The 26,412-nt window shown below is 69.6% G+C and overlaps 3 protein-coding genes across 5 annotated transcripts; 1 reads left to right on the top strand and 2 right to left on the bottom strand.

The window, feature by feature from the left end:
• Nucleotides 1-371: 371 nt before the first annotated feature.
• Nucleotides 372-5,168, bottom strand: LOC121672725 (mitochondrial potassium channel ATP-binding subunit-like). 3 transcript variants are annotated; one of them, XM_042045506.1, is made up of 16 exons: nt 5,061-5,168; nt 4,056-4,335; nt 3,481-3,636; nt 3,315-3,409; nt 3,138-3,243; nt 2,897-3,058; nt 2,728-2,813; nt 2,561-2,658; nt 2,332-2,437; nt 2,205-2,238; nt 1,901-2,037; nt 1,691-1,785; nt 1,405-1,538; nt 1,151-1,298; nt 579-829; nt 372-497 (listed from the first exon to the last, which is right to left on the bottom strand). In XM_042045506.1, exons 1-16 carry the CDS (start codon nt 5,135-5,137, stop codon nt 417-419), a joined length of 2,046 nt encoding a protein of 681 aa, XP_041901440.1. In that variant the 5' UTR covers nt 5,138-5,168; the 3' UTR covers nt 372-416. The 3 variants fall into 3 exon arrangements, with proteins under 3 accessions (XP_041901440.1, XP_041901441.1, XP_041901439.1); XM_042045507.1 differs by having other exon boundaries at nt 4,056-4,329; nt 5,061-5,165; XM_042045505.1 differs by having other exon boundaries at nt 4,056-5,151.
• Nucleotides 5,169-5,189: 21 nt separating this feature from the next.
• On the top strand, nt 5,190-12,822 carry LOC121672724 (autophagy-related protein 9A-like). The gene is given in 18 exon segments (XM_042045504.1): nt 5,190-5,551; nt 5,790-5,901; nt 7,154-7,286; nt 7,438-7,481; nt 7,604-7,668; nt 7,748-7,906; nt 8,465-8,606; nt 8,759-9,507; nt 9,610-9,763; nt 10,287-10,466; nt 10,547-10,573; nt 10,575-10,715; nt 10,717-10,794; nt 10,862-11,046; nt 11,333-11,435; nt 11,940-12,015; nt 12,148-12,254; nt 12,572-12,822. Coding segments are annotated over 15 exon segments (2,325 nt in total). The 5' UTR covers nt 5,190-5,551; nt 5,790-5,901; nt 7,154-7,156; the 3' UTR covers nt 12,240-12,254; nt 12,572-12,822.
• Nucleotides 12,823-13,175: 353 nt separating this feature from the next.
• LOC121672723 (nitric oxide synthase, endothelial-like) lies at nt 13,176-24,667 on the bottom strand. The gene is given in 29 exon segments (XM_042045503.1): nt 13,176-13,384; nt 13,474-13,668; nt 13,958-14,106; nt 14,535-14,619; nt 14,621-14,657; nt 14,833-14,920; nt 15,146-15,356; nt 15,622-15,705; nt 15,707-15,801; nt 16,090-16,277; nt 16,624-16,702; nt 17,236-17,365; nt 17,493-17,667; nt 18,131-18,247; nt 18,333-18,400; nt 18,669-18,773; nt 18,927-19,071; nt 19,167-19,240; nt 19,772-19,966; nt 20,092-20,193; nt 20,550-20,724; nt 21,153-21,268; nt 21,270-21,293; nt 21,526-21,667; nt 21,749-21,840; nt 22,307-22,469; nt 22,985-23,133; nt 23,443-23,545; nt 24,488-24,667. Coding segments are annotated over 29 exon segments (3,546 nt in total). The 5' UTR covers nt 24,625-24,667; the 3' UTR covers nt 13,176-13,261.
• Nucleotides 24,668-26,412: the final 1,745 nt, after the last annotated feature.

Here is a 26,412-nt window from a genome sequence, read left to right as displayed (position 1 = left end):
TTCCCCGGGGGGTGTTGCAGCGTTTCCTCACTCGGGAGTGACACAGGGGTCCCACGCTCCCCGGGGACACATGCGACACCCTACTCCGACGGTCAGACAGGGAACCCTCACCCCAGGAGGGCCACAGGGGTCCCGCATCTCGGGGGGGGGGGGCTCACACCAAGCACGGGTGACACGGGAGACCCCCCCCCACCCCCCCCGCGGGCAGCGCGGCCGGGGAGGGGGCGGGGCCAGCCTCGCCAGACACGCCCACAAACCAGACGTCACTCACCCCAAACCCCGCCCCGTCCCGCCCCCTCCCCGGTGCCAAGGGCGCCCTCCAGCGGCCCGGAGGACCCGTCGCAACGTCCCACCACAAGGCGGAGCCCCCGTCCGCTTTCCACCCCTGGTTTATTGGGGAGCAGAGGGGGGACCCCTCAGGACCCCTCCTTGGTCTGCTGTCGGATGAGCTCAGCATAGACACCTCCCCGTCGCACCAGCTCCTCGTGAGTCCCTGCCTGTGGAGACAGCGGGGACAGCCGGACGGTGGCACCTCCCGGTGCCCACGCGCCCCGTCCCCACCCTGCCCCGCGCCTCACCTCAGCCACGCGGCCGTGGGCCAGCACGGCGATGAGCTGCGCGCCGCGGATGGTGCTGAGGCGGTGGGCGATGAGCAGCACGGTGCGGCCAGTGGCCGCACGGTCCAGGGCCTCCTGCACCGCCTGCTCCGCCTGCGCATCCAGCGCGCTCGTGGCCTCGTCCAGGATGAGCACAGCCGGGTCCTTGAGCAGCGCGCGGGCAATGGCGATGCGCTGCTTCTGCCCCCCAGACAGCGCCGTGCCACGCTCACCTGCGGGACACCGTGGGGACACCGCGGCGTGGGGGGACACAGTGGGGATGGTGGTGCTGCACCATCCCAGGGGACCACCCAACCCACAGCCGGGAACCCCCCAGAATGTCAGGGCCACATCAGCGTGGGGAGATCCCCCAGCCCAGAGCCAGGGACTCCCACATCCGAACCCTGTCCCTCCTGCTCAGAGCCCAGTGCGGCCCCAGCTCCCTCCGGCACAGCTGAACACCCGCAGTGACCAGCAGCCGGTGTCCCTGCAGGACCAGGATCACCTCAGCTGGGGTCCCACACTTGCCTGACCCCCTTCCGCCCCAGCCATACCCACGATGGTGTCGTAGCCCTCAGGGAAGCTGCGGATGAAGCCGTCAGCGTTGGCGAGCCGGGCGGCCTCGTACACCTCTGCATCAGAGGCTCCCGGCTTCCCGAAGCGGATGTTCTCCATGATGGTTGTGCCAAACAGCACTGGCTCCTGCAGCAAAACCCCAGCCTCAGCGCTGAGCCCCAGCCAGGACCACCTCCCTCCCCTTCCCCAGGGACAGCCAGGAAGTCCCAGCCAGCACCACTCCTGTCCCCACCTGGCTGATGAAGCCGATGACCTGCCCCCGCAGCCAGGAGGGGTCCAGGCTGGCGATGTCGTGCCCATCCAGGGTGATGGTTCCTGCCGTGGGCTCGTAGAACCGCTCCAGCAGCGCCGCCACCGTCGACTTCCCTGCAGAGGGGACTCCTGAGGTCCCCCTGCTCTGGACCCCTGGCTCCAGCAGCACCGGGCGGTTCCCAGTCCCTGGCATCCACTGGGCGCACTGAGCACAGGACTGGGGCGCAGGAGGATGCAGCCAGGGGGAGGGTGGGGGGTACTGGTACCTCCTCCAGAGGGCCCCACAATGGCCACTGTCTGGCAGGGGGGCAGGGTGAGGCTGAAGTCCTGAAGGACAGGGTAGCCAGGCCGGGTGGGATAACTGCAGGGAGAGGAGCAGGGGCTGCAGGGCTGCAGGCACATGGTGCCAACCCCCCCAGTCCATGGGGTGGCTCAGGAAGCCGTGTGGGGCTGGGCAGGGGCCCGGTGGGACTCACCTGAAGGAGACATGATGGAAGCAGATGTGTCCGAGCAGGGAGTGGGCAGGGATGGAGACCCCGCCCTGCAGCGGCACAGGTGGCTCCAGCCTCAGGAGCTCGAAGACACGGGCACCGGCGCTCAGACCCCGCACCACCTGTGGGGGAACAGCAGGAGCACCTCATGGACCCCCAGGTCCCCAGACCCCACCTCACTGGCGCTCAGACCCCACACGTCCCACAGGGAGGGTGGTGAAAGCACCCCCGGAGCCCTAAACCTGAACCTGCAGCCTCAGGGGGTGCCAGGACCCCCCACCTCACCTACCTGGCCCATCAGGATGGAGATATTGGCCAAGGACCTGGGAGGTACAAGGGCAGAGGTTGAGCTCAGGGCTGTGTGGGGTACAGGCGGTGCCAGGGGTACTGGGGGTACCACTGGGCCCTGCCCTGACCTTTGCACTGTCTGCGAGGCCACCAGGAAGGACATGAGGTCACCAGGCGAGAGCTCGTCTCCAGCCATCAGGGAGCCACCAACAAAGATGGTTCCCAGGACGATGCCTGTGGGGTGGGGACAAAGCTGGGATTTGAAGGGGACATGCAGAAGGAGCATTTAGAGGAGGTCCTGCCCAAGGGAGTCCCACCCTACAGCCATCGAGGTTCCACTCCATGGCCCCTGCTCACCATTAAGCGCCAGGTTGGAGAGCCCCTGGAAGGCGGCGATGCCGAGTCCCAGCCGCTCGCTCAGATGTCCAGCACGGTCCACCTCGACAGAGAACAGCCTGGGGCAGGGATGGGTTGGGGTTCCCACTTCCACACCCTCGCCACCCCCAAGTCCCCCCCACCCTTACCCTGCTTGCTGCTCCTCCATGGCGAAGGCGCGCACAGTCCGCACGTTGCCCAGGGCCTCGTCAGCCACCACGGTGGCCTTGGCCACCTGCAGGGATAGGGAGGACAGTGGGGACACCCCACGCTGTGGCCTCGGGGGTGGTAGAACTGGGGGGCTCAGGTGAGGGTTACCTGTTCCTGTGCCTGGCGGGAGAGGCTGCGGAGGAAGGCGCCGATGACGGCCCCGGAGCCCACCAGCACTGGCAGCGCCACGAGCAGGAGCGCCGTGAGCTTGGGTGAGAGCAGGTACAGCGACACGAAGCAGCCAGCGGTCTGGGTGCTGCTGCGCAGGCCCTGGGGAGGGGGGCACAGTGGGTGGGGAGCTGAGGGGATGGGGGACTACCGGGCTTGCCCAGGAGATGGCCGGGCTCACCTGGGAGATGGCCAGCTTGAAGGAAGACTTGAACTCCTGGATGTCGGCCGTCAGCCGTGTCACCAGCTGCCCCGTGCGCGTGGCGTCAAAGAAGGCCACCTCCTGCCTGCCAGGGGAGTGGTGGGTGGGGGTCCCTGCGCCCCCACCTCTCCCATCCCCCGTCCCTGCCGGGGCTACCTGAGCAGGGCACTGAAGAGCGCCTTGCGCATGTTGCCGGCCACCTGCTCGCCGACGCGAGCCAGCAGCGCGATGTACCCGAAGGTCAGCAGGCCCTGTGGGACGGCGGCGTCAGCAGGGCCAGGAAGGATCCCCCACCCACCCTTTCGGGGGGGTTGGCACTCACCTGCAGGCAGTAGACGGCAAGGAGGCGCAGGGCCGGGCGCCGCACCTCGCGCAGGTACGTGGGGACGTGGCCGCGGGCGCATCGGGCCACCACGTTCACCAGCTGCCCCAGCAGCACCGGGATGCGCACGTTGAGCAGGGCCGCGCCCAGCGCCAGCTGCGGGGACAGACAGGGACAGCGGTGTCACGGCACCGGGACAGCAGGACATCAGGAGGGTGTCATGCCATTGCACCGGGACACCAGCTGGCCTGGCACAGCACCGGGACAGTGGGTGTCATGCCATGGCATTGGGACAGCAGAATCAGGATGGTAGGTGTCACGCAGGACAGTGGCTGCCACACCATGACATGAGGACAAGGGGCCACGCCCCTGCACAGAGACTGTGGCCATCACACTGTGGCACTAGGACAGTGGCAGCCAGTGACAGGCACTGGGATGGCGGGTGTCATACCATGGCAATGGGACAGCGGCCATCGTGCTGTGGCACCGGGACAGTGTGTCATTCCACAGCACAGGTGTGACACAGGGACAGTGGGGATAAGGGGGACCATGGCCACCCACTCGTCCCTGCTCACCAGGACGGCAGCTGAGAGTGCCAGGAGCTGCGGGCGCAGGAAGGTCCAGAACAGCGGCCAATCAAAGGGGGGCTCCGTGGGGGACTCTGGAGGCTCGGGACCACCAGGGACAGCAGGGGGCACCGCGGGGACAGTGGCCTCCTGGCAGCGCGCAGCTGTGCGCAGCAGCCCCAGCACCACGCAGCCTGTGGCTGAGCCGGCCAGGAGCAGGCGGGGGGCCGGAGGTGCGGGTGGCAGCCGGGGGGCCCTGGCCAGCCCCAGGTGCCCCCCATACCTGAAACTGGGGAGAGGGGTGAGTGAAGGGTGCCCCAACGAGGGGAGCCCCAGGGAACCCGGGGACCCCCAGCAGGGGCAGCACTCCCCCACAGTCCGGTGCAGGGAGACCCCCACCATGCTCCTGCTGCTTCCCGGCAGCCCCGAGCCCCCCGAAGCCCCCACGGATCGCCCCGGGGACCTCAGAATCTCATCTCCCACCACCAAGAGTTGTGTTCCTCCCTCCAAGGGACCCAGGAGTCCAGGATCCCCCCAGGACTGCCTGGAACCCCAGAGTCCTGGCTCCCCCCACCAAGAGTTGGGGTGCCCCCACCACCCAGGGGACCCGTGACTCTGGGAACCTCCCGGGACACCCCAGGACTGCAGAGTCCGCGTTCCCCACACCGCACCACACCAAGAGTTGGGGTCGTCCTCTCAAGGCACCCCGGGTCTCCCCACGACCTGCCCACGTGTTCTCCCCGCTCTGACCCCCGCCCCGCTGCTCCGGGACACCCACGTACCCCTAAACCTCCCGGGAGCCCCGGCCTCCTCGTGGTCCCCCCGCAGGGATCCAGATGTCTGGGAGCCCCCGCGAGTTCCCGGGACCTCCGACTCCCCCGCAACCTGACTCGCACCCCCGGGACCCCTGGGACCCCCGAGTCTGGGCTCCTCCCAGCAAGAGTTGGGGTTCCCGCGCTCCAAGGGACCCGAGAGTCCGGGATCCTCCAGGAATGCCCTGCATCTCCCCGGTACCTGCGCCCCAAAGCGGAGGGCGGCCGGAGCCGGGTCCAAGCGCCCGCAGCCCGCAGCAAGAGCACCGGCAGCGGCATGGCGGCACCGGGCGGGGGCGGCACCGGGGGCGGCACCGGGGAGGGACCGGGGAGGGCCGGGGGCGGGGAGGGGCGGGGAGGGGCGGTCCCGGGCGGGCGGAGCCCCAACACCGCGGCCCGGGCCCTGCGCCGGCCCCGACCCGCACCGGCCCCTCTCCGGCGCCTCGGGCCCTTCCCCGGGTTCCGAGCCCTGACTCCTGCAACCCCCGGTCCCGGCATCCCCGCTCCTCCCCGGGACCACCTCGGGACCCCCGGACCTGTGCCGGAGCTCAGACCGCACACCGGCACCCCCCGAGCCCCGGGGCTGCTGTCGGTGCGGCCATGGCCGGCGGCGGGACCCGGGGCGAGCGCGGGGCTCCTTGAGCGTCCCGCACCGGCGGGGACGGGGGCACCGAGCCAGCACCGAGCGGCCAGGTGAGCACGGACGGGGAAGCGGGTATCGGGGGTGGCGGAGCCTCGCTGTCCCCGGTGCGGGGTCACCCCTCTCCTTCCCGGGGTCCTTCAGCTGCCCCGGGACCCCCCAAGCGGGCAGCACGGGGGCATCGGGGCAGGTGTGTCCCCTGCAGCCCCGGGGGTGCCCCTGTCCGCATGGGTGATCCCGGGTCACTCCCGGGGGTCACTGACGAGCCCCGTCCGTGTTCTTACGGCGCAGCCATGTGTCACCACTGGGGTTCGTGTCACCACGGGGATGTCACCCTGCCGTGGCCCCACCGGCAGGTCTCCGCCTCCCCGTGCGGAGTCGCGGGGGTCCCCGTTTGACACAGGTGACTCTGCGGAAGCACACGTGTGTCCTGGGAGGGTCACCGGGGCCGTTGCCGGGGGCCACTGTGTGCCCTGGCTGGCACATGCCCTGAGCTCTGCCCCTGGCCCTCGGGGCTGTCCCGGCTGCCCGGCCCCCGCCCGGGGATCCCCCCGGCCCCCCCGCTGTTTACACTCTCGGGCTATTTTCGGGCCCCGAGGATATTTTTGGCTGCCGGGTGCGGAGCTGGTTGGGGACGGGACGGGCCGTGCTGGTGTCACCCACCGGGACACCCGATCCCGGGGGAAGCCGCCGCTGTCCCCGAGGGGGTGTTGCACAAGTGGGGGTCGGATCCCTCTTGCCGCATCAGCCCCGCGCCCGCGGCCCGCGCCGTGAGTCAGCCCCGGACAGGTGGGGCCGGACGGGTCACCTGCGGCCACTGGCCTGGCCGGACACCGGCTGTGGCCACCGCGGGGGACGCAGGTGACGCGCGGCGCTGCCGCGGGGCTGCGGTAAGGGAGCCGTGGGGAGGTGGACAGGGGGGTCCCATCCTGCTCCAGGGGTGGGGGTCCCATCCTTCCCCAGGGGGTGATGGTTCCATACAAGGGTTTGGGGTCCTTTCCAAGAGTTTTGGGTCCCGTCCTCCCCTGTGGGGGGTTGTCCCCCTGCCCCGAGGTCCGGGGTCCTGCCCTAGCGCAGGGGGTGGGGGGTCCGGCCCTTCTCGGGCCGGGGGTCCGCAAGGCACCGAGCGGCCGCCGAGGCTCAGGACTGTTCCCGAGCTGGTCCCACTCTGGGTTGCTGCTCCCGGCTCCGGGGTGCTGTGTCCGTTGTGAGTGGGGTCTGTGGGGTGTCTGTGGGTACAGGAGTCCGTGGGGAGGGGGGCTCTACGGGAAGGAAGGGTGTGGGGGGGCTGTGGACACAGGGGTCTCTGGGGAGGGGTGTTCCCCCACTCGGACTGGGGGGGGGCCAGCACAGCATGGAGAGGGGGACAGCTGGGGGAAGTATTGGGGTCACTCGGGCCATGCAGGGGGTCCTTCCCGGGAAGCCCCGCAGGGTCACGGCAAGCTCTGGCGCTGGCCTGGCCGGTGGGACAGGACGGGCCGGTGGCACCTGTGGTGTCACCTGCCCGCGGCCGGGGCCAGCTCAGGCCACCCGAATTCGGGGCACGCGGGCGGCGCTGCGGCACCCCCGTGGCATTTCCGGTGCCCCATACCTGCCCCCCGAGCCCTCCGCCCCACACCTGCCCCGCGGCGGCAGGTGCTCACGTTTCCCGGCAGGTGATGGCGGAGCAGGGAGAGGAGGACCGGGAGTACCCGGAATACCGGCGGCTGGAGGACTGCGAGGAGGACTCGCCCCCCGGCGAGGAGGAGGAGGAGCAGCTGCTGCTGCACGTCACTGAAGGGCCGACAGGTACTGGGGTCCCATCTGGTGGGGGATCCAGGGTTCCCATGGGCTGTTTGGGGGTCCCAGTGGGTGTTTCTGGGTCCTTGGAGGGGCGCGGGGGTCCAGGGTGATGGGGCGGCACCACATTCCCACCTGACCCCCCTGCGTTTTCCCCCAGACTCGTGGCACCACATCAAGGACCTGGACAGTTTCTTCACCAAGATATCCTGGCACAGCCCCTGGCGGCACTGTGGGGGACATGGGGGAACATGGGGTGACTCTGGGGATGGAGGTGGACATGGGGGGTCCATCACCCCCTCAAAGTCTCCTTAACCCCCCCACACATCTACCACTTCCACCAGAGGAATGGCTTTGCCTGCGTTGTGCTCTCGGACGTCCTTGAGCTGGTGTAAGTGATGCCACGTTGTCACCATGCAGTGCCACACAGCTGTGCCACAGGGGTCCCACTGACCCCCCTGTGCCCCCAGGCAGTTCCTGTTTGTCGTCACCTTCAGCACATTCCTGCTGTGCTGTGTCGACTACGATGTCCTGTTCGCCACCCGCCCCCTCAACCACAGCCACGTCCCCGAGCACACCAAGGTGACCCTGCCGGACGCTGTGCTGCCCGCCCCGCAGTGCGCCCGCAGGTGGGCAGGGGGACACTGGGGCACACTGGGGGACATTGGGGGACATTGGGTGAGCTGTGCAGGGGTGCTGGTGCTGTGGGTGACACGCGGGGTCCCAGTGGTGTGGATGTCCCCAAAGGGTCAGTGGCGGTGCGTGGCTACTGCTCCTGCTGGTGCCTGCATGGCCGTGCAGAGGTCCCAGTGCCACTAGCATGGCTTTGTGGGGGTCAGGGTGCCACTGGTGTGGCTGCCTGGGGTCCTGGTGCTGTGGGTGATGTGTGTCCCCAGCAGACTCTGAGACAGCAGATGCACACGAGGGGACTGGTGGCACTGGTGACACCTGTTTCTGCAGGCTCCAGGGCAGTGGGTGGCTGCTGTCTGTGAAGGGTTTGTTGGCACTGCTGACACTTGTGTCTCCACAGCCTTCATGTCAGCAGGTGGCTTCTGGTTCTGCTGGCACTGGTGTGGCCGGGGGGGTCCCAGTGGCGCTGGTGACACCTGTGTCTTCTTGGCAGGCTCTGTGGTTGGAAGGAGGCCACAGGGTGGTTGGTGGCACTGGTGACACCCATGTCCCCACAGGCTCCGTGGCAGCGGGTGGCTGCTGTTCCTGCTGGTGCTGGCGGGCGCAGTCTGGCTGTGCCGCCTGGTCACAGCACTCCGGCGCCTCGTGGGCTACTGGGAGATCCGGAGCTTCTACATCCGGGCACTCGGCATCCCCGCGGTGAGGGGCTGGGGAGGGCCGATGGGGGCTGGGGTCCGGGCTGTGCCGTACGGGGCCGTGCGGTGCTGAGCCATGCCGAGTCACACCAGCGCCGTGCGGTGCTGAGCTGTGCCACGGGGTGCCCAGTGCCAATCGCCGTGCCGCCGTCACAGGAGGAGCTGTGTAACCACAGCTGGCAGTCGGTGCAGGCGCGGCTGCTGGCGTTGCAGCGGCGCCAGCCCCTGTGCGTACCACGCCGGGAGCTGACGGAGCTCGACATCCACCACCGCATCCTGCGCTTCCGCAACTACACCGTGGCCATGGTCAACAAGTCCCTGCTGCCCGTGCGCTTCCGCCTCCCGCTGCTCGGCCCCGTGGTCTTCCTCACGCGCGGCCTGCAGTTCAACCTGGAGCTGCTGCTGTTCCGCGGCCCAGCCGCGCTCTTCCAGAACACCTGGAGCCTGCGGCCGCAGGTGAAGCGGGCGGGCTCGCGGCGGGCGCTGGCGCGGGGCCTGGCGCGGGCAGCGGTGCTGCTGGGGGTGGCCAACCTGGCGCTGTGCCCCTGCGTGCTGGGCTGGCGCCTGCTGCTCGCCTTCTTCAGCTATGCCGAGGGGCTGAAGCGGGCGCCGGGCAGCCTGGGTGCGCGCCGCTGGTCGCTCTACGCCCGCCACTACCTGCGCCACTTCAACGAGCTGGGCCACGAGCTGCAGGCGCGGCTCGGCCGCGGCCATGCGCCGGCCACCAAGTACATGGACTCGTTCAGCAGCCCGCTGCTGGCCGTGCTGGCTCGCCACGTGGGCTTCTTCGCCGGCTCCGTGCTGGCCGTGCTCATCGTGCTCACCGTGTACGACGAGGACGTGCTGACGGTGCAGCACATCCTGACGGCCATCACGCTGCTGGGGCTCGTGGTCACGGTGGCCAGGTGGGTGCTGGATTGGTGGTCACGGATGGGCCAGACTCTGTACCGTGCTGGGCTGGGTGGGCAGCGGGGGGCTAAGGTGGGACCCTGCCTGTGCCCCTGCAGGTCCTTCATCCCAGACGAGCACTCGGTGTGGTGCCCCGAGCAGCTGCTGCAGCGGGTCCTCGCACACGTCCATTACCTGCCCGAGCACTGGCAGGGCCGTGCCGGCCGCGCCGAGACTCGAGCGGAGATGGCGCAGCTCTTCCAGTACAAGGCGGTGGGTGCAGCCCCTCCACTCCCAGAGACCCTCCTCACCAGGACCTCCCTGCCCTGGGACCATCCTCCCCACCCCCAGGACCCCACAGACTGGGAGCTCCCCATCCTGGGACTTCCCAACCCTGGAGCCCCCCTCCTCAGGATCCCCAGCCTGGACCCCTCAACCCTTGGATCCCCTGCTCCTAGAACCCCTTGCCCTGGGACTGCCTGCCCCAATCCCCTGCCCTGGGACCCCCCCACCCCCAGGACCCCACAAACTGGGAGCTTCCTGTCCCAGGATCGCCTACTCTGGGCTCCTCCACACTGGGACCCTCCTGCCCCAAGACTCCCCACTCTTGGGACACCCCCATTCCAGGAGCCTCCTGCTTTGGAGTCCCCCACCCTGGGACCCCTTCACCCCAGGGCAGCCCTGCCCAAGGACTCCGCTGCCCTGGCACCCCCACCTTGGACATCCCACCCCAGGACTTCCCAATTTGGGACCTTTGCCCCGGGACACCCCCAGATCCCACTGCCCGCCTCTGCAGGTTTTCATCCTGGAGGAGCTGCTGAGCCCCCTCGTGACACCCTTGATCCTCATCTTCGCGTTTCCCCCCCGCGCCCTCGAGATCGTGGACTTCTTCCGCAACTTCACGGTGGAGGTGGCGGGGGTGGGCGACATCTGCTCCTTCGCACAGCTGGACGTGCGGCACCACGGCAACCCCCAGGTGGGGACTGGGGGGCCCGGGGGTGGCGGGCTGGGGCTGCGTGTCCCCTGTTGGGGTGTCCCATGTCCCTGTCCCCTCAGTGGCTGTCGGAGGGACACACGGAGGCCCCCCCCGGAGCGCCAAGCGGAGCACGGGAAGACGGAGCTGTCGCTGATGCGCTTCGCCCTGAGCAATCCCCGCTGGCGGCCGCCGCCGCCCGCTCGCCGCTTCCTCGGCCACCTGCAGGCGCAGGTGACCCGCGACGCGGCCACCGCGCCCCCCCCCGCGGCACCTGCTGGCCGAGGGGCCGCTGGCCGCGTCCCTCCTGTCTGAGGACTCGGCCCTGGCGGTGAGTGGGGGCGGTTCGGGGGGGCTACGGTGTACATTGGGTGTCCCCCTGACGAATGTCCCCACAGCCCGAGGGGCTGGTAGCCAGCGTCTTGGCGGCCAGCGGGCTGGTGGCCCGGGACCCGCGCTTTGGGCAGCCCTGCAGCACGGCCAGCGCCACCGCCAGCCTGCTGGCGTCCCTGCGGAACCCCCTGGGGACCCCGCCCTGCGGAGCCCCTGAGAGCCCTGGAGAGCACCAGTGCCCCGAGGACAGGTGGGGACCAGGGACAGGGGTCGTGAGGAGGAGAGACGTGGTGGGGACATGGGCACCGGGGGATGGGGGGCGTGGGAGGGGGGATGGCTGGGAGGGGTGTCAGGGCAGTGAGGGGTGTCACTGATGGGGGGCTGTCAGGGTGGCGAGGGGGTGTCACAGAGGAAAGGGGTGGCGGGGAGGGATGTGGTGGCAGGCAAGGGGTGTCACGACGGCTCAGGGCTGTCACAGCGAGGAGGGGTTGTTGTGGTGGGGGTGTAACCTCGTGCCACCCCTCCCGTGCCCCAAGGCCGGCGCTGAGTGAGTCGCGGCTGCGCAGCCTGAGCCGCTCGGCGCTGCTGGCCGAGGTGGCCTCGGCCGAGATGAGCCTTCACGCCATCTACCTGCACCAGGTGTGTCACCTGCGGTTCCCGTGCTCCCCCTGCCCACAGCACCCCCAGGACACAGGTCCCTTGGGGTCCCCTGGTGTCCCCATGTCCACCAGAGTGTCACTGTCTGGGTGCTCTGCCTCGCCCCCTGGAAGTCCTGCCTGGCCCTGGTCCCTTGTCCCCCGTCCCTTGTCCCCAGCCCCATTCCAGGCTGCCCTACGCTCCCTGCCCCCCTGGGTGACACCCACCCACCGTTCTCGGCCACGGCCAGATGGCGACTTGGGGATGAGGCACCGCAGCTGGTGTCACCCATGTTCGCCCTTCTGCCACCCCTTTGGGAGCTGGGGAGTGTCCTGGGCTGAGGGACCCCTGCCCCGCTGCCCCATGGGGGGCTCCGAGTGCCAGTCTGGGGGAGCTCTGCTGTGCTGGGGGGCTCTAGCAGCAATAGGGGGGCTCTGACTGCCTCTGGGGGGTGTTCTGAGCACTAATGCGGGGTCTCTGCTATTCCTTGACCCCTCTCCCCCACAGCTCCACCAGCAGCAGCAGCTGCAGGGCCCCGGCCCCCAGCCCGCGGGGGCACCCAAACACCCTTTCGTGACCACAGGTGAGCACCGGCCGCGTGGTGTGTCCCGGGGGCTGGGGGGACACTGCTGACACCCCCCCACCACCGCGGGGCCGAGCCTGGAGCCAGGGCAGGGCGGGTTCTGGAGGTCCTGACCCCCCCCGTGCCCCCCAGGCTCGGCTGCCCGGGCCTCGCAGCTGCGGGAGATGCCGCTGGGCGGGTGGGCCGAGGAGGAAGAGGAGGAGGAAGAGGAGACAATGACGTAGCCGGACCCGGCTCCGGTGAGTGGGGACACGGGGGAGCGGGGACCCCCGGGATTGGGCCATGGAAACCCCCGGGGGTGGGAGACGGGACGCCCCGGGGCTGGGGGACATGGTGACCCCCAGGGCTGAGGATACAGGGACTTGGGACACGGAGACCCCCGGGGCTGGGGTTCAGTGGGGTCTGGCTGCCATGTGTGCCGGGGTCCCCAGTTTCTGGGGTGCCCAGTTTTGGGGTCCCCAAGTGCCAGGGTCCCCACTCTGGGGCCCCCACTCCAGGATCTCCACGCTGAAGTCCCTGCTCTGGGGTCCCTGCTGACACCCCGTTCTCTCCGCAGGGTCCTGGTTGTGCCGAGACCCCCCCCGGAGGTGCCGGGGGAGCCTCCAGGGGCACAGTGGGGGGCTCGCCGTGCCCACTATGCTGCCAGGGGGGCCCTGTCCGTGGGAGCCCCCTGCTCGGGGTGTCCCTGGTGCCCCCACTGCAGTGCGGGGTCAGGGGTGCTGCCAGGGGCCCCCCCCAGGTGCTGTGTTTGGGGGGGGCAAAGGGCTGGTGCCCCGAGCACCAGCCGAAATAAAGGTTTACAGAGGGGCTGTGCCCGCTGGCTGTGCCCGGGGGTGGGCTGGGGGTCCCGGGGGGGCGATGCCGTGGATGGGGGCAGGGCAGCGTGGGGTGACGCTGGGGGCTGTGGGCAGGTGGCAACGGTGGTGCCGGCGTGGTGCCACTCAACTGCAGCCACACAAGTGGGAGCCACAGGACCGTGGCTGTGGCCCCCTCCCACCGTTTCCCACCCCTCAGAGCCACAGGACCGTGGCTGTGTCCTTTTGCCCCCCATTTCCCACCCCTCATGTCTGGAGGGTGGCCAGGTGCCCCCAGCAGTGTCACAAAGCCCATCCTGCCCTGTGCCAGCTCCCAAGCCTCCAGTGCCACTGCGGGAGCCGAAGTGTGGGGCCGGGGGTATCAAAACTAAACCTTTACTGGGGGGTGGCGGGACGAGGGCGCAGCCACAGGGACCCCCGTGTCCCCGCACTCAGGGCGCCGGGCCCGGCGGGCGCCGCTCCTGCAGGGAGAAGGACTGGCTGCGGATGCGCAGGGCCACCTCCTGCGTGCGGAACGTCAGCCCGAAGATGTCCTCGTGGTAGCGGTTCTTGTCCTGCGGGACAGGTGTCAGGGCCGGGGCCGGTGTCCCCCGTGGTGTCCACAGGTGTGTCCCCTGTGGTGTCCCCGTGTCCGAGCCCTTACCCTCAGCTCGCTGATGACGTCCCCCGCCTGCCCCAGTGTCATGTTGCCTTCCTGGGCCAGGATGTGCTGCACGGTCTGCAGCACCTCGGTGGCCATGGTGACATCCCCGCACACGTACATGTGGCCCCCGTGCTGGCAGAGCACCTGGTGCACCTCGGCCGCCAGCTGCGCCCGCAGCACGTCCTGCACATACGTCTGGGGACACACAGGGACGATGGCATCCTGCACCCACCCAACCTGTCCCCAGGTTCCCATCCTTGCCCTGATCCTTTGTGTGCTGTCCCTGTCCCTGTCCGTGTCCCCAGCCCCTCACCTCCATCGCTGGCTTAGTGTCCCCCACTAATCCCTGTCCCCTTCATTTCCATCCTCGCCTTGTCCTTGTCCCCATCATACCTCCCTCCCCAGTTCCAAGCCCATCCCAGTCTGTCTCCATCCCATCCCGGTCTCAGTCCCCATCCCCATCCCACCCCTGTCCCCGTCACACCTTGGGGGTCCCGGGCTCACGGGAGAAGGCCGTGAGCACCTGGCTGAGGGCCCCCTGCTCCTGTGCCTCCTCCATCTCCTCTCGGTAAATGTGGTCCAGGGCAGATGAGCGGCATCCGAACACCAGCACCATGGGGCCCAGGGGGCCACCTGCAGGGGGACAATGTCCTCGTGTCCCCACACTCCACGTCCCTACAGCCCCGCTCACCCCTGTCCTGCAGCCCCCCCTGTCCCCACATCTCCCCATCCCCATGTCCCTACGTCTCCAGTCTCCATCCCTTCCCCATGTCCCCACGTCCCCAACCCCTTGCTCACTGTCCCCATCTCTTGTCCTGCCTCCCAGTGCCACCATGTTCTTGTGTCCCTGTGCCCATGTCCCCATATACCCCACACCCCCGCATCCCTCCCATCCCCAGCTCCCAGTCCCCGTCCCCAGATCCTCCCAACCACCTGTCCCCATGCCCCCTTCCCCATGTCACTGTTTCCCCATCCCCCTGTCCCTGGCCCCCCATCGCCCCTGCCCCCCATCCCCAGCCCCCCCGTGTCCCCATGTCCCCAGCCCCGTCCCCTGTCCCCACCTCCGGCGCGCAGCAGGTGCAGCCGGTGCTGCCAGAAGCTGCGGAAGGGCGCGACGCCGGTGCCGGGGCCCACGAGGATGCAGGGGGGTGTCAGGGGCGGGCGGCAGCCGGAACGAGGGGGCCCTGCAGCAGTCGGGGGTCACTGGGGGCCCTTGAGCTGTCGGGAAATGGGGGGAGGGCAGGCGGGGGGTAGGTTGGGGGGAATAGGGGTAGGCAGGGGACGTGTAGGGGAGCATCTGAGGAGGACAGAGAGGGATGGCGGGGGGGGACACATGCGGGAGGACAGGTGATCCCTTACCCCCGGATGAAGGCTGGCACTGTGTCCCCGGGCTGCAGCCGCGCCAGCCACGTGGAGCAGACGCCGTAGTGGAGGGGACCCTGCCCGTCTGTGGGGACCAGAGGGGGCTGGTGGGGGTGCGGCAGGTGGCACCCCCCAAAGGCAGCCCCTCACAGAGCCTCCCGCAGGGACTGGCGACTCCTCTGTGCCCGGGCAGGGCTGGAGAATGGGGGGGACCTGAAGATGCTCTGGGGACACTGGAGAAATGCTGGAAACCCTGAAGGTGCCCTGGAGGTGCCCGACCGCGCCCGGCCCCGCCCCTGCCCCCGCTCACTCTCGCTGTGGTAGGTGACGACGGCCACGGTGAGGTGGATCTCGTCCGGGTGGGCGCCGGGCGCGGAGCTGATGGAGTAGTAGCGGGGCTGGAGCAGTGGGAGCTGGGAGAGCAGCAGCGCGGCCGGCAGAGCCACGGACGGGAACTCGGCCAGAACCTCCGGCAGCGTCGGGCACCGGAACCACTTCCACTCCTCGTACAGCCGAGCGTCCTGCGGGCACAAGGCTGGGACAGCGGGGATCCCACACCCGGCCCCCGGGCCTCCCCGTGCCTGGCACCCGACCAAGGGGACCAGCACCCACCCGGGGTGGGGGAGCATCCCAGTATCCGCTGAGGGAGGGGATCAGCATCACGGTATCCAGACTGAGAGGTAACCGGCATCCCAGTACGGGGGGAGGTCAACATCCCAGCACCCCAGTACCCCAGTACCCCCCGCCCCTCTCCGGGTGGTGACCCCCCACCCCACTCCCCCTCACCTGCGCCAGGCGCTGGAGCCGCTCCCGCTCCGCGGGGTCCCGGGCCAGCGAGCCCAGGAGCTGCAGGAACTGGGGGGTCGGGGGGGGCCGCCACGTCCAGGTAGAAGGTGAGAGCCTGGGCCAGGGTGCAGGGGGGCAGCCGGTCCTGCGGCACCCAGCACGGCCCGGGGGTGGACCCGCCTGGGGATGGGGGGATCGGGGCGCTCACTTCTGTCCTGTGCCCTTCCCAAGGCCCTTCCTCTTTTCCTTCTTCTTCCCACCCAGCCAAGTCCGAGCGCCTTCCCATTCCCTTCCCCAGCCCCTTCCTCTTTCTCTTCCCAAGTCTCAGCCCCTCCCCATCTTTTCCCGGTCCGTAGGGGCGGGACCCCCTCCTGTCCCCTTCCGGTACCGAAGGGTCCTCCCACAATCCCTCCCGTGCCCTCCGTACCGGCAGGTTCTCCCCCAGTCCTCCCCGTGCCCGCTCCGTACCGGCGGGGTCCCCGTCGCGGCTCTCCATCCCCAGGGGCTGCTCGGGGGGCGGCGGGTCCTCCACGCGCTCCAGGACCCCCCGCACCAGCTCCTCGCGGTTGGCGGGGAACACGCCCAGGTGGTCCCCGGGCAGGTGCCGCAGCCCCCCCTGCTCTGCGCAGCCCACCCGCACCAGCAGCGTCTGCCGGCTGGGGGGCACGGGGGGTCAGCGGGGGGGACTGGGGGAACGGGGGGTCTGGGCTTTGGGGGTGCAAGGGGGACAGCGGGGGTGGAGGGTGCCACGGTGCGGGAGGGGCAGCGGTGAGGAGGGCCTGGAATGACGGGAGGGGCGAGGGGTCAGCGGGGTGCAGGAGGGGTCAGCGCGGGACGAGGTGGGGCAGACACGGGATGGGGGGGAAAGCGGTCCCGCGGGTCCCGGCAGTGGGGGGTGTCCGCGGGATGGGGGGACCCCGGAGTCCCGGGAGTGGAGGGGAACGGGAGATCCCGGGGGTGGGTGGGGTGGGAGGTGGGGGTCCCTGCGCGGGGGAATCTCACCTGGACTCCTCACTCTGCAGGTTCTCCACAGACAGCACCGAGCAGGGGAACACCTGGCGCTTGTGCAGCTGGGACAGTCCTGGGGGGCGCGGGGGGATCATGGGGGAAGTGGGGACACGGAATGCAGGGGAGGGTACGGAGGATTAGGGGAGCACGGGAGGCTGGTGGTCACGGGTGGTTGTAGGAGGACACGGGAGGCTGGGGACACATGGGGACACAGGGATACATGTAGGGCTGGGGGACATGGGGGGCTGAGGGGTCATAGGGGGACTGGAGGGACTGGATGGTCACGAGGGGACACGGAGGGGCTGGGAAGGAGCAGGGATTTGGGGGGACACGGAGGAGCACGGGGGCTGGGGACTCATGGGGTGACAGGAGGGCTGGGGGGAACCAAAGGGTCTTGGGGAGGTCATGAGGGGGCTGGACGAGTCCCTGGGGGGGTGTCTGGGAGGTGGCCTCCCAGAGCTGTGGGGTGCGAGGGGATCCCCCAGGATGCTCGGGGGGTGCTATGGGGTGTCCCGGGGGACACGGGGCAGATGCCGGTGACAGGTGCGAGGTGACACAGGGAGGTCCCGCAGGGGTCGGGGGGAGGGGTCCCGGAGGAGTCAGTACCGGCCAGAGTCTCGGTGGCCTGGGGCTGTGGCACCAGCCGGTGCCTCTGGCGCTTCCAGCCCTGGGGCGGGGCGAACAGCTCCTCGGCGCCCCCCGCGCTGTCCCCCACGCAGAAGGTCTCGCAGGCAGCCTGGGGGTACGGGGGGGGTGCAGTGGGTGCCGAGCAGGGTGGCCTGTGGGTGCCCCCCAACCCTCGGACCTGGCAGACCAGGCGTGCCCAGGTGCAGAATGGATCCTGAGCCCCCCCAGCCCCGTACCTGGAACACCTGGCGTGCCCAGGTGCGGAACGACTCCTCCTGGGCGCACAGCTCGTCGCCCTCGCCCAGGGGCAGCACCCGCTCCCCCCCCAGCTCCTCCAGCCGCGTGTCCACGGCCCGCGCAAAGGCACAGAAGTGGGGGTACGCCCGGGACCCCAACCCGAACACCGCAAACCTGGGGGGAGAAGGGGGGGTGAGGGTCCCCAGGAATGTGGAGGTATGCCCAGGACCCCGACCTGAACACCACCAACCGGGGGGGGGACGCAGTGTGGGGGGTCCCCAAAGCCAGAGGGGTCAGGCCATTACATGAGGGGGTCAGGGTTGGGGACCTCGGGGGCAGCTCCTGCCCCTCCCACATCTGCAGGGCAGCCGGGGCTGGAGCTGCCAGTGCCGGTGTGAGCCCCAAGCCCCAGCAGGGCAGCGTGCCCGGGCCAAGGACCCCACCCCATCCCTGTTCCCACGGCCATGACCATGCCCATCTGTGTGGCCTCGGTACCACAGGACTCCCAACATGCCCAGGCTGAGAACCCCATCCCAGTACCCATCCCGTGCCCATTCTATGCCCATCCCCATCCCCATGGCCATGCTCTGTCCCTGTGGCCATGCCCATCCCATGCCCATCCCCGTGGCCTCGGTACCGCAGGGCTCCCAAGGTTCCCGCACTGTCTGTGTTGCTCAGCTGCCGCCGCTTCTTCTTCCAGGAGGACACGAGCTGGTCGGACTGGGAGACGCTGTTGAACCGCAGCTTGTAGCTCCTGGGGGGTTAGGAGGGTGAGGACGGTGAGGGGGGATCCTGCCCCGGCCCCAGTGGAGACCCCCCAGGACCCCCGGGGTGCTCACATGGGCGGCTCCACCTGGGAGGTGCCAGTGTAGGGCGATGTCATCTCCATCAGTGCCTTGGAGAAGCTCTGTGGGGGGCAGAATGTCACCCCCACATCCCATCCCCACCCCATGCTCATCCCATCTCCTCCCATGTCCATCTCACCCCCATCCCATCTCCAACCCCAACTTCATCTTTATCCCCCTCCCTATCCCATCCCATCTTATCCCATCTTATCCCATCTCATCCCATCTCATCCCATCTCATCCCATCTCATCTCATCCCATCCCCATCCCCATCCCCATCCCCATCCCCATCCCCATCCCCATTGCATCCTCCTCTCATCCCATCCCTACCTCAGCACATTCTGGAGGGTCCCCATTCCCAAATGTGCTGGTGACCACCAAGACCAGGGTCTCATGCTCCAGGGCCACCACATCATACTCATCCATGCACAGCACCTTCATGGAATCCCAGGATTAGGATCCCTCCACAGAGCTGCACCCGGCGCCTCCCCTCGCCCAAACCCCTGCCACAGGGCATTTGGCCTTTGGCCCCGTGGGGGGAGGTGGGTGAGGGGAGCTGTCCCAGTTCTCCCCCTTTTTCCTCCAAACCTTGGGATCAAATGCCCGTCGGAAGAGCTGGCACAGATTCCAAGCGTAAGTCCGTGATTTCCCAGTCTCCGTGGCATAGAGGATGGTGGCCTTGACCCGTCGCGCCATCACGTGTCCCATGAGCTTGGCCGAGATCTTGACAGCGCTGTGGGATCCCCAGGGCCACCATGGGATCAGCATGGGATTCCCAGGGGATCCCAGAACTCCCAGGGGATCCCCAGGATCATGGGGTTCACCTACTTGGCCACTTCCTTGAAGGTCTTTCTCCGGGTGACAGTGGTGCCTTTGGACACGTAAACCTTCCAGGCGTCCGGCTGTGGGGCGCGAAGGGGCCGGTTGTGGGGCAGAGGGGCCGTGGGGAGGGAGTTGTGAGGCAGAGGGGTTGGGGGTCTGTGGGATTGGGGAGCAGGAGGGGGGGTGGCTGTGGGGAAGAGGTGTTGGGGGTCTGTGGGGCTGGACCCGCCTGGTACCAGAAAGTGAACTGGGGGTCATGGGGGCTCGAGGGGGGCTGGAGGACTCCCAGAGGGGCTGAGGGAGACCCTCAGCTGGGTGCTGGGGGTGTCCCAGAGGGTGCTCAGGGGGTGCTGTGGGGTGTCCCGGGGGCAGCTGTGGGGTAGATGCCGGTGGAGGGTGACGCAGAGGGTTGGGGGTTCCGTAGGGATCTGCAGTGCCTGGGGGAGTCCCAGAAAGTCCTCGGGGATCCAGGGGGATCAGTGCCAGCTGACCGAGGGTCTCAGTGACCTGGGGCTGCAGCACCAGCCGCTGCTTCTGGCACCTCCAGCCCTGGGAGGGGGGCAGAGGGGCTGGGGAGCCACGGGGTTGGATGTGTGGGGCAGGGGTCCCACCTGGTAGCGGAAGGTGGGGCTCAGGTGGTAGTTGACCATCTCCTGGTGGAAGACAGGTGTGAGACTGCCCGAGAGGGGGGGCACGATCCAGGCCCAGTCCGCAGGGCACCCGCCCCGCGCCCGCCCCTCCGCCGCCAGGTGCTTCATGAAGGACTCGGTGGCTGCGTGGTGGTCCACGATGGTCACCTGGGCCACCTGCGGGGACAGGGGGGCAATGGGTACTTGGACCATTTATGGGGATGGGGGGTGCAGGGATGTGGGGTTCCTATGGCCCAGCAGTGTGGGGCTCCCAGCACTGGGGGGCCCAGAAGGGGTCCCACCTGGAAGCTGTGCAGCACGGCCACGTTCACCTCCACGGCTGCCCGGTCCTTCCAGAGGGATGAGCTTGTCCCTGTGTCCAGCCCCATGCGCTGGGCCACCTCCTGTGGGGGGTCAGCAAGGCAGGGTTGGCCAGGGGGTCAGCCAGGCGGTCCCCGAGGGGTCCCGGATGGGGTCCTAGTGGTGTCCTGTTCGGGGTACCAGAGGGCTCCTGGGGGAGGTCGTGGGGGTGACCCAAGCATGGTCCCGGTGGGAGTCCCAGGGGGGTTCTGGTGAGGGTCCCTGGATGAGCCTGAAGGGGGTCCCAGAGTGGTCCCAGTGGGGGTCCCTGGGGGGTTCCGGGGAGGTCCAGTGTGGAAATCTTGGGGAGTAGCAGGGGGCTCCCAGGAGGGATCCTGGGGGGACTGCAGTGGGGTGCGAGGGCTGTCCCTGTGGGGTCCCGGGGGGGCCGGGGGCTCACAGGCAGCACGTTGTAGCGGTGGCGGTCGCAGAGGTTCCGGGAGCCGATCTCGGTGCCCATGTACCAACCATTGAACGGCGCCGCGGGGAACTCGAGACCCCCAATCTCCAGCAGCAGGTTGGCCACGGCTGGCAGCGCATGCCAGCGCAGCCCCAGCTCCGAGAACCACTCCAGCCTGGGGGGCACGGAAGGGCTGTGGGCGCACCCTCACAGACCCACAGCGGCCCCGCGGCCCCCGGTGTGGGCACCCAACCCCAATCCCACCTGTGTCCCAGTATCCCACCCGGAGAGGGGGTCAGCACACCAATAGCTCAGTCAGGGAGAGGATCAGCATCCCAATAGTCCAGAATCCAGCCCGGGAGGGAGTCAACAACCCGGTATCCCAGCGGGGTAAGGGGACAGCATCCCAGTATCCCAGCCAGGGACGAGCCCAGCACCCCAGTATCCATCAAGGATGGGATCAGACCCATGTCTGCCCCATGTTCCCAGCGGGGTTCCCCAGCCTCCATCCCCTCCCCCGAGGTGACCCTGTGGGACTTCAGCCCAGGGCACTGGGAGAGTCCCGCAGCCAGAGGGATTCTGGGGGGTCACAGCCCCACTCACGTGGGGTGCTGCAGCGGCACCTCGAGGACCAGCTCCGGGGGGAGCGGGAAGAGCTCAGGGGACTCGTCGGGGCTCTGCAGCAGCAGCGGCAGCACATCAAAGCGGCCCCCCCCCGGGGGTCCAGCCATGTTGGATGCAGAGCTGGGAGGGGAAAGCGTCAGGGAGGGCCACCAGGAAGTGTTTGGGGGTGCAGAGATCGGGGGAATGGAGGGGAGATGGAGAGGTGGACGGAGTAGTATGAGGAGGGGGATGGAGGAGAGATAAAGTGGGGACGGAGGGCGGCATGGAGGGAAGATTGAGCAGGGGATGGAGAGGGGATAGAGGAGGGATGGGGAGGTGGTGAGGGGGCCTGGGGGCGCAGGGGCTCCCCCACCTCGGTGATGTCCACATTGGCAGGGTCGCCTCGCACGGAGCCGTCAGGCTGCCGATACCCCGCGTAGCGGATCAGCTGCGAGTTCCAGATGCGGAAATCGCCGCGTCCCGGCGCCCGCGGGGGGAAGATGGTGATGGCGGACCTGGGGGGAAGGGGGGCGCGGGGAGGGCCGTCCGGACCCCCGGCAGCCGCGGGGGTCGGGGGGGGCCGGGGGGATTCTCACCGGATGTTGCCGCGGTTGGTGGCGAACTGGATGTGGGAGCACAGGAGGCTGAACATCTCCCCCAGCCCCGCACAGTCCCGGGCATCAAAGACCTGCGGGAGGGACAGGGTGGGGTGTGGGGGACCCCTGCGGACCAGGTGGGGTGGGAGTCCCCCTGGGGAATTTGCAGGCCAGGGGGTCCCTTGGGACAGGGGTCCCATGGGGCGGCGGTGGCATGGGGTCTTTGTTGGGGTGGGAGTTCCCTGCGGAACCAGGGTCCCCGTAGGACAGGGGTTCCCGAGGGGTTCCCCTGGGCTGGGGGTCCCCATGGAACAGGTGCAAGGCAGGGTCTCTGTAGGGTGGGGGTCACCGCAGCACACAGGACATGGTGTGAGGGTCCCCGTGGCGTGGGGGTAACCGTGGGGGGGTTGGTCCTGGTGGGTGCCCGTGAGATGGGGTGGCATTCCTGTGCGGGGAGTTGGGGTCCCTGTGGTTTGGTGTCCCCAGGAGTTTGAGGTCTTCCCGTGTTGGTGTCCCCGTGGGCTGTGGTGGGTGAGGGTCCCGCGGGTGGGGCCGCACCTGGAGCTTGTTCCACTGGATGCGGCCGACGCAGCGCGCCGCGTTCCGCCAGGCCTGCTTGGCTCCGAACGCCAGCTCGGGCTCCCGGAGCCGGTACGAGCCCGAAGCCGCGATGTCGGCGGCCACCTCCCGCAGCCGCTGCGTGTGTGCCGGGGAGTTCTCCCTGCAGGGGGACCCTCAGCATCCACGGACACTGGGACCACCCCCCAGCACCCCCAGACACTGGCAGCCTCGGGGGCGGGGGCCCAGCAGGTACAGGGGTGCGGGGTGCTCTGGGGCAGGGATGGGGATATGGGTGTGCTTTGGGACAGGGGTGGGGATATGGGGCACCCTAGGACATCTCTGGAGCTATGGGGGTACCCTGGCGTGCAGATGGGGATGTGGAGTGCTCTGGGCAGGGATGGGGCTGGGGATACTTTGGGGCAGGGGTGGGTTTTTGGGGTGTCTCAGGAAAGGGATAGGGATATAAAGGTGTTTTGGGCAGGGGCGGGCCTGTGGGGTGCCCTGGGGCTGTGGGGTGCCTTGGTGCAGGGGAGGGCGAGGCAGTGGGGTGCTCTGGGGTGGAAATGGGGCCATGGACAGGGCCGGGGCTGGGCTGTGGGTGCCCCGGGGCCGCGGGGCGCCCATGCCCGCTGTGGGGGTGCCCATGTCTGTTGTGGGGGTCCCGTCCCCGCTCACCGCCGCAGGGACACGTAGTACTGGGTGATGAAGTCCCGGGCCAGCTCCAGCAGCTCCTCGGGCGGTCGCGTCCCCTCGGGGGTGGGGGCGGGCAGCGGCCGCGGCAGCACCAGGGACCCCAGGCAGCGCTGCCCCGAGCAGGGCAGCTCCTGGGGGGGTGATCTGGTGAGCTGCCCAGATCGCCGGGACAGACGTCCCGGTCCCTGTATCCCCTTCCACACCGCCCCGCCCGTGCCTGTCACCCCGGCACCCCCCCAAACCTGCACCCCCAGCCCCGCCCCCTGACTTTGCCCCCCCATCTGCCTCCTATCCTGCAGCCCCCCAATATGCAAGTCCAACCTGCACCCCCAGCCCTCTGCCGCTATCCCTGCGCCCTCTCTTCTCACCCCGCCAGCCCCACACCCCATTCCCGTGCCCCATCCCCGCTCCCCTCAGCCGCGCCCCGCGCCCCCCCGGACCTGCCCCGCAGTCGCGCAGAGCGTGTCGTAGCTGATGCTCCCCGTCTCCCAGTTCTTCAGGCGAGCGAAGCGGGGGGGCTCCGCCGGGGAGGAGGGCGCAGGGCTGGAGGGTGACACGGGACACCCCTGAGCCCTGTCCGGGCGGGGGGGGGGGCCCAGCCGGGGGTCTCGGGGGACTTGGGGAGAAACCCATCCACCTCCCCCGCACTTGCTCCCGCGGCTCTGACACCGGGACCGCCTCGGGGTGCGGGGACCTGTCCGAGGGGACGGCGACAGGAGAGCACTGGGTGAAGGGGAGCAGTGGGTGGGCTGTGGCGGGGGCAGTGGGGGAGGTCCGGGGACTTCTGGTGCTGGAGGCGGGGGGGGGATCAGGGGATGCAGGGGAAATAGGGGATGGGGAGCTGAGCTGGGAAGTCAGGGAATGGGAGATCGAGATATGGAGGGCTGAGTTGGAGGGGTCAAAAGTTGAGGGGTCAGAGGATGGAGGGGGCGCGGGGCGTTCCTGGCCCTCGTGTGAGTGTGAACAATGGCCATGAGTCAGACCGGGCTCCGGGCCACCGAGGGGGGTGGACACACCCCCCTCCCGTCCCCGTCTCCTCCGAGCTGGGGGGTTCCTAAGCCTCCATCCCCACCGGACCCCATACGCCCCTCCCCATACGTGCCCATATGTGCCCCCAGATCCCGCTCGCCCCAGCGCACCCCCGGGGGTCCCACGGGCTGCTGGGGCCACGCCGTGGGACAGGAGACACTGTCGCGACGCCACGGGCAATGCGCACAGGGCTCTGCTGCCGGCGGGCTCCGTGTTCTGCCCCAGTGACCCATGCGAGCCACCCCGGCAGGGACGCCTCCACGCCGGGGACACCTCCACGCCGGGGACACTTCTCCGGTGGGCTCCAGGCATGTGCGAACGTCCCCGTGAGGGAGGAGGGGGTCCCCGTCGAGGCTCGGAGCTGCGGCAGGTGAGCGCCGGTGCCCCGGTGCCCTGTCCGTCCTTTCCACCCCATTCCTCCGTATCCCACCCCGTCCATCCCACCTGGGCACCTACTTGGGGGGCTCGGTGACAGCGGCGGAGGCAGCGGTGACAGGGGGGCCCTCGGGCGCGGGGCCGCGCGGGCGCGAGCAGAGGCCGAGGCCGGGGCAGGCGCGGGGGGCTCCGGACAGGACCCCCGGCAGGTTCCCCATCGCGGCCCCACTGAGCCGGGAGCGGCCGCTTCCCGCTTCCTACAGCCCGGGGAAGTGGTGACGAGGCCGCGACGCCCCCGCCCCGTGCACAATGGGCACCGCCACCTCCACCGTCACTGCCACCGCCACGCGGCGTGGGACACACCGGGGACCCCACCGGGGGGGCGTCGAACCCAGTGTGACCCCCGGCCCCCCTGGCACGTGGCCATGGGGAGGGAGCGATGGCACCCAGAGAGGGGGACACGACGCTCATGGCGAGGACATGGCCCTTGGGGGACTTGGGAACACACATGACACACGGGTGGGGCACAGCACGGGGGGAAACATGGCACTGGGGGGGATATATGGCACTGGAGGGCATGCATGGCACCCCGAGGGAGGACAGCTGGCACCCGGGGGGGACACAGCACTGAAGGGGACATGGCACCCACGGGGGACATGAAACTGGGGGGACGCACATGGCGCCGGGGGAACAAACACATGGCACTGGGGTGGACATGGCACCCTGGGGACGCAGCGATGGCACCCAGAGGGAGGACACAGCACCCATGGGGGACACACAGCACTCGGGAGGCCGCCGTGGTGGCAGGGTCCCCCATCCCGGCCACAGGACACTGTGCCCCTTCCCGCCTTTGCACTGGGCAGTTGGGTGCTCCAGGGGGTTCCCGGACCCCCCCCCCAGCCCCCCAGCCATGGGGCGGATGTCCGGCGGGACCCCCCCCTCCATTTCCCGCCGCTTCCACCCAGTTCCGGCCATTGATGTGCTGGGCGCTCCCGGGGACCCCCGGGTGAGCACCCCTGGGGGGGGACTATGCAGGGGGGAGTGCACCCCTCGACCGTCCCCGGGGGGCACCCTGGGAAGCCGCGTGGGTTGGGGGGGGTTCACCCCAGCTGTCGGCGGGGAGGGTCCTACGGTAACCCCGGAGTGGGGCGGGGGTCGCGGTGGGGGGGGGGAAGCCGGGGCGGGGGTGCTGTTGGGGTGCGGGGGGGTGTCGCGGGGGTGCGGGGTCCCCCCGGTGCGGGTGGGTGGGTCCCTCCGGAGGTTCGGGGGGGGGGCTCAGCCCGCAGCTCACGCAGCGACGGGAAACCGCGCCCGGTGCCGGCTCGGCGGTTCCTTCCTGCGGGGGAGAACGGGGCGGGGGGAACCGGGAGGCGCGCGGCGGGACCGAGGCACGGCGTGGGGGGCAGAGCCGGGCGGGGGTGCCGCAGGGACCCCCGGGGGACACGGAGTGGGGTTCGATCACCCCGTCTCGGGGGTCCCGGGTTGCCGCCCCAGCCCCGGGGTGTTCCCTGCCCCCGCCCCCACGCGCCGTGGGGCGGGGCCGGCCTGTCCGTCACGACAGAGCGCCCACCCTATTGGCTGCCCTGCCCGGGGGGGGCGGGGCTCGGCCGCGGGACAGGCGGGGGCTGCTGAGGATCAGGGCTCGACCCCCCCGCCCTCTCAGACCCCCCAACGCCACAGCCCCCCACCCACATCCCCCCGCCTCCCAGTCCCCCCAAATCCACCGCCTCCCCTTCCCCACGGCCTCCTCCAGCCCCACAGCCCCCCCGCCCCACAGCCCCCCCGCCCCACGGCCGTCCCGTACCCCACAGTCCCCCCCGCCCGGCTCGGCTGAGCTCCGGTTGGTCTGGTCTGTCCATTCACGTCTGGTCGATCTGGTCAGTCAGATCAATCCATTTATGTCCGGTCAGTCCATTTGGGTCCGGTCGGGCCCAGTCGATCCATTCAGGTCCAGTCACGCCCGTTTGGGTCCGTTCGGGTTCATCGGGGCCATTTCAAAGCCCGTC

Source organism: Corvus kubaryi, unplaced genomic scaffold (genome assembly GCF_017639235.1).
Source record: "Corvus kubaryi isolate FWS band 111438036 unplaced genomic scaffold, C.kubaryi_AGA036_p1.0 64885, whole genome shotgun sequence".
NCBI lineage: Eukaryota > Metazoa > Chordata > Aves > Passeriformes > Corvidae > Corvus > Corvus kubaryi.
This window is presented reverse-complemented; position numbering and strand designations above follow the sequence as displayed.